Genomic DNA, 6,202 nt, shown 5'->3' with positions numbered 1-6,202 from the left:
GAAGGGTGGAAATCAGCTTCTCCAAATGGAGTTGTCCCTACTCTACACAGCCCTGCTGGAGATTAAAGGCCAGGCCAGCTTCCTCAAATGCTTTAGCAGGGAATATGGTGTAAACATCCAGACATTTAGTTGAGATCCCTTTTATCACATGGAGACTTGGCACATTAGTCAAGGTGTTTTCTTTGTCCTCTTCATGCAGAAAAGGCAGAACTTTGTTGGCTGCTGCATGGCCATATGAAGGTTAATTGCAAGATTTCCCCTCTTGATTTCTATATCCTGTGTTTTATTAATTGAAGAAGTGAGAAATGCCTTTTAAATAAAACTGAGGATTATTAGGAAAATAGTGCAGCCATGAGGCTGCAAACAGCTGCTCCCACAATGGCAACTGCTGTTGAACTGTTGTGTGTCTCACAGCACCTGGAGCCAGCAACAGTCACACACGTATCCCTTACCTTGAAACATAGGAAACACAAGGTTGGCAAGTGTGTGTTCAACTTCAAACCTCAGTGCCCAGCAGAGATTTGTATCAAAAGCATCATTTGAGTGTCTGAACCCGAGGCAAGAAATAGATAAAAGAAAGGCATGCTGCTTCTGTAATGAAAGACTAGAACAGCATGGGTTTAGGCACCTTTGCAGTTTACCTGCAGAGTCATGAAGAGGCTCCCAGGAGAAAACACCAAGAGGCAGGATTCACTGAGCCAGTTCCACAGGAATACAGATACAGGGTGGACAGAAAGGACAGTCTCTCCTACTAAAAATTTTAGATGCTCCATCCTCTCAGAGGCAGAGAGCAGTGACCAGGCACAGCAAGGGAGCAGAGAAGCAGGACAGCAAAATTCTCAGACCTCTTCAGAGAGAGTCAAAACATTACCACCACATCCCTGAGCATCTTTTAAAATCTAGGTTCAACCAGGACACACTCTGCCAGTCACAGAGATGCTAAGCTCACATGGAACACTCTTCCCAACCCTAAAACACTCTACGTGAATCTTGCAACAGACTTTACATATTTATATTTTCCGGCACTGAGCAACGTTTGCCCTACATTTCTTCTCTTTCACTGTGAACAAAGGCGTGCCCTCACTCTCCCTGTCCCCCTGTGTGAAGGGTTTTCTGAAGCAGATGCTGTTGCTCCAGTAGCACGAGGCCTTTAACTACCAGGTACCTCAGCAGGGCTCGAGTCAGCCTCCTCTGTACCCAGGTCACTCAGGGCAGCTTCCACACTGCTGTCCTCCCAACAGCAAGCATGGCTGTCTGACTGTTTGCTTGTGCAGAAAGTTCAGAGCCTCAGCATAAACTTAGAAGGGTATTTTCCTGATGAATTAGCTTCTCAGCAAAATCCTGACACCACAGCAGGGAGCTGGGAGTATTTGCTGCCCGTTGCTGAAGATGACGGTATGTACACTCCAGCAGCGCGAGGAACGCAAAGTTCAACTCCTGAACCACTCCGCTCTCTCCAAGTCCCCTAACTTTGTAAAACTGACAGAAAACTCAACTCTCTGGAAATGCTGGAATACTCACTTGAAATCTCATTTTCCATTTTTCACACATGTAAGAAGACCAGTGAGAAAGAATTTGGGATTAACAAAATTCCCTCTCCAAGATCAAAAAATGACAAATGAGAATTGGTGAAGCACTGTTTAACACTTTTATGAGGGTACTTTCTAGAACCATAGTATATTAGTTCTCTTTTAACAGGTATGCAATTTCAAGGCAATTCTTTTGGATTTCTTCAAATTACTGAAAATGTTTATTTTCCACTGCTTCAATTTGTATCTTACAGATTTCCTCCTGCCTATGACCAGAAGAAGCACAAAGGGTCACGCACTTTCTGTACTATCCAGTTAAGTAAATCCTTATTACCTGAATAACTCTCTGAAGAATAGCAGGCAGATAAATCATGTAAGATTTTTCCAGTCTTTTAACAACCCCCATCTAGAATACATACACACACAGCTTTAAAAGAACATTGATTACACTATCCACGAGTGCTAAAGTAAGTTTTGTTTGCTTTTAAAGGAGTAAGAAAAATGTTTGTGGAAAAAAACGAAACATTTTTTCTGACATTACATGAAAATAGTAATAATTATGCCTAACAGAACTGACTACAACAAAAGTAAAGCTGCCTGTTAAAAAACTGACAACCGATTGAAGCTTGTAATTTCAACCTTCATCAACTGCTTTCTTGAGTGACTCATCAAATCAGTGTTACCTAAAAAGTCAATACTGAGAAAAAAGGTTAAACCAATAAAAACTCCTTTCAGTCACACAATTGCTACCACTCTTGAGAACACAGTCAAGCGTTTTATTGTTTATACTCATTTTCATTTACACATAAGAGGAACAATCAATGCAGTTCTATCACAGCAGGTGGACCATAACCTGAAACTCTGCTGAATACGCACAGACCTGTCTTAAGGTCCAATCGGGAGAAAAAAGAAAAAAAAAACAAAACAAAACAAAACAAAAGAAGAAATACTAAAAAAACATTGGGGGGAAGTAGGGAAGCAAGAAATTTCACTAACATCAGTAAATTCATGATTCATGGGTATTTATTTTGCAGGTGAAATAGCTCTTCTGAAAGAGCAAACTGCTTCACTTCTTTACAAAATACACTAAATAATGTTAAGTACTTAGAGAATTCTAAATTTCGCAGTGGTTCATGCGGTAAGGGTGTGCAACCGACACAAAATGGAAAACATGGTTACAGCATCAAACTGCTACTCCTATTCCCAGCTGGTTTATGGAAAAGGTCATTGGACTTCTTGATTTCTGCTCTTATGGAGTAAAATCAAGAAGTATTTCCTTTTTAAAGGCAACTATGAGGACAGACTACAGATATGCAGTGCAGTTGAACAGGTCTACAACTCTTGTTTCTAGAGCATTTTCGTTTACTATTGTTTTGAAATACAAATATAAAACTTTTGCACACTGTCACTTCTGACACATGTTCAGCTGAAGGAGTCATTTACAGAATTTACTGTGATGCTCCTATTTTAAACGTGAGTTTGTCTCCTCTTGGCCTCATGGGTGAAGGGAGCAACTCTTCACTGAAAGAAATTACAGGTGTGCAGAAGTACAACTATGCTACCAACACAGACAGAGACAACTGTGCTCTTGTGCACACCCCTACAACCGGCCGGAGAACAAATTAAGAAGTTAAGCCTGCAAAATAAATGGAGTTTACTCTCAAACTTTTTTTCTTCATTCCAGATGAATTATAGACCTTGATTCGAGGCTGCCCTCTTTTTTTTTTTTTTTTTTTGCAACTGATCTGCGTGCCTATTGGAACAGCATCTCTGCCAGAGTCATTACACTGAAACGCAGAGCTGAGCAGTTTGGTGGCAGAATGTATTGACGTTTTTGCAGCATCATGAGTCTGGCAACTGGGCTTGGGGAAGTTTCAAGCAGTGGGTCTTTACAATAGCAACTTGATTCTGCAGACAAAAAGCAAAAGATTGGCAGAATTATTAAAGTATCACAATAAAGGCATGTATGCATTCTGCAGAACGTGGCGCCGACTTTAGCAATGAGCTGGCAGCCACTGCTGTCAAGAGGCGCGGAAAGGCAAAGCCCTTCCGCGTGTGAAGAGACACACCAGAGGTGTCCGGTCTCCCACGGAGGCTGAGGAACAGCTTTCCCCTCGGGACGCCTGCTCGCAGCCGGCTCCGCTCCCGCAGGAGCGGCCGGAGCCGTGAGGAGGGCAGAAAGAAGCAGGGCTGGACTTCGTCAGCAGCCTCCATCTGGGGCCTATCCTACCTCCCTTCCTCGCCAAAAAACCCCGAAAACAAAGCCGAAAAACACCAACAAAACCCATCACGCCGCTGTTTGCGGGGCCGCACGGCCTCCCTTCCGAGGGGCTGCCCGCCCAGCGCTGCCCGCAGCCGCCGGCGGGGCCGGGGGGCGGCACCGGGGCGGGGACCGGCCCGGCCCTGCCGGCGCTCCCCGGGGAGCTCGGCCGCGGGCTCCGAGCGAGCACCGTTTAGCACTAATTGGCCGAAACACGGGCATTAGCATACGAAATGGCGGCAGATTGGTTTAATAGGTGGAATAAAAAGCAGATTGCCGTGAGTCACTCCCTGCGATCTGGGCGGGGAGGGGGGGCACACACGACGCGCACACACACAGGTAGTGAAATGTCAGGAGCGCGCAGCATCCGCCACTCGCGCAGGGTCTGAACACCCGCTCTCTGTGGGGTCGCACCCCCTCCCGCCTCATTTCCACCCCCCGGTTCCCCCCGGCCCGTCGCGCCCCCACTCTCCGCGCAGGGCGGGGTGCGCGCACCTACCTGTGGCGCCGGGCGCGGGCGTGCATGGGGGCTGCCCCGGGGAGCACATCGCATTCAACATTTCAGCCTGTGCATCGGAAACGTATGAGTTTGTGGAAAGCTTGTTTGAAGTCTTCGTTAGACATAGTATAGATGACGGGGTTGATGAGGGAGTTGAGATATCCAAGCCACGTGAAAAAGTCAAAGATGGCCATGTGGAACCAGCAAGCGTCCTTGCAAATAGGCATCACCAAGCTGATGATGAAAAAGGGCAGCCAACACACGATGAAGGCTCCTAGAATAATCCCTAAAGTCTTTGTAGCTTTCCGCTCTCTAGCGGCCGTCAGCTTCTTTTTCTCCAGCAGGGCGTCCGATACCTTCACCTTCACCTGGTTCATGTACACGGGGGAGCCCGTTTCACTGGATCCCTCGGGAGCCTTGGAGTTTATGGACGTGACGGAAGAGGTCGACCCCGGGGAGTCTGTAATTAACTGTGCCCGCGTTAGTCTTTTACCTGCTTTCTTTGGCGTCTGCTTCAAAATCCGCGACCTGGCTTCCACGTAGATCCTCCCGTACAGGGCTATGAGCAGCAGAGTGGGGAAGTAGAAGGCTCCGACTGTGGAGTACACGGTGTACAGGACGTGGTCCGTGTTCACCACACAGTTAGATACTTCCTCGGCCTTCGCCTGCCGCCAAAACAAAGGGGGCATGGAGATGCAGATGGAGAAGATCCACACCAGGGCGATCATGCCCGCTGCCCGCTTGGGAGTCCGTTTCGTGGAGTACTCGACGGCGTCGGTGATCGCCCAGTAGCGGTCCAGGGCGATGACACAGAGGTGCAGGATGGACGCCGTGCAACAGGTGATGTCCGAGGACAGCCAGATATCGCAGACGATCTGACCCAGCGTCCACCTGCCGGTCACAGTGTACATGGTGCTGATGGGCATGACAAGGATGGAGACGAGGAGGTCGGTGACGGCCAGCGAGGCGATCAGATAGTTGGCCGGCGTGTGGAGTTTCCTCGTCTGGTAGACCGTGGCGATGACAAAGGCGTTGGAAAGCACCGTGGCCAGGGTGACCAGCGCCAGGACGACGGCGAGCACGATCTTCCAGGAGAGAGGGGTGGCATCTTGGTAAATCACTTCCTCGGCGCTACAGTTTCGGTAAGAGTCGTTGGCGGAGCCCAACTGCGTCCGGCAGGGGCCGGCCGGCTCCATCCCTCCGCGGCCGCCGCCCCCGCAGACGGCGGGGCTCGGCGCGGCACGGCGGGGCCGCTACCCCGGCAGGACCCCGTCGGCGCCGGGGGAGGGCTGCAGCATCGCCGCGCCGGCACCACCTCCCCGCCCGCCTGCCCGCCCTTCCGGGAGCTCCGAGCGGGCTCCGCGGAGCCTCACTCCCCACGGCCGAGGGAGCAGGGCAAACCGGGGGCCAGGCGCGCCCGCTCGCCCCGGCAGCTCATCGCCCCGCCGCCTGCCCGCGGAGCGCGGCGAGCCCCGGACATGGGGCTCCCGCCCCGGCCGCCCCTAAGCGCAGCCCCGCCGCCCGCGGCTCCGCTCCGTGTCTCGACGGGCGCGGTGGCAGCGGAGCCGCATGCCCGCGGGCGGCGGCCTCGCCCCCCGGGCTGCGGGCGCGACGGCGGGGGCTGGGGGGGCAGCGGAGCCGCCCCGCCGGGCCGTGCCTTCACACGCAGCCCGCCGCAGCAAGTTTGCAGCCGCCGCCGCGGGTGCGGGAGGAGCGGGAGGAGAAAGAGGAGGGTCCGCGGGAGGCAGGGGGAGAGACCACCTCCCATTGCGCCCCGCCGCGGGCCATGCTGTCGAGGCTCGGCCTCCGCCCAGCACCGGCAGCCGCGGGCAGGGGCCGGTGTGAGTGAGCACCGAGCAGCCGCCGCCCCTTATATAGCGGGCGGCGCGGCTCCGCCGGCACCGAGCAACCGGT

General features: G+C 51.9%; 1 protein-coding gene across 1 annotated transcript; it reads right to left on the bottom strand.

The window, feature by feature from the left end:
• Positions 1 to 2,284: 2,284 nt before the first annotated feature.
• On the bottom strand, positions 2,285 to 5,531 carry HTR1B (5-hydroxytryptamine receptor 1B). Its single transcript, XM_054280402.1, has 2 exons — positions 4,289 to 5,531; positions 2,285 to 3,437 (listed from the first exon to the last, which is right to left on the bottom strand). The coding sequence occupies exon 1, from the start codon at positions 5,482 to 5,484 to the stop codon at positions 4,351 to 4,353; it is 1,134 nt and encodes a 377-aa protein (XP_054136377.1). The 5' UTR covers positions 5,485 to 5,531; the 3' UTR covers positions 2,285 to 3,437; positions 4,289 to 4,350.
• Between the last annotated feature and the right edge of the window lie 671 nt (positions 5,532 to 6,202).

The sequence above is a fragment of the Melozone crissalis genome, unplaced genomic scaffold (assembly GCF_028551555.1).
Source record: "Melozone crissalis strain CALT ecotype California unplaced genomic scaffold, PUWL_Pcris_2 ptg000027l_1, whole genome shotgun sequence".
In the NCBI taxonomy this organism is placed as follows: Eukaryota; Metazoa; Chordata; class Aves; order Passeriformes; family Passerellidae; genus Melozone; species Melozone crissalis.
The sequence above is the reverse complement of the archived record's forward strand: the minus strand, read 5'-3'. Positions and strand labels throughout refer to the sequence as shown.

Bases quoted from the DNA above. Each gene is read 5' to 3' on its own strand.
- HTR1B (XM_054280402.1), bottom strand. From the start codon at position 5,484: ATGGAGCCGGCCGGCCCCTGCCGGACGCAGTTGGGCTCCGCCAACGAC.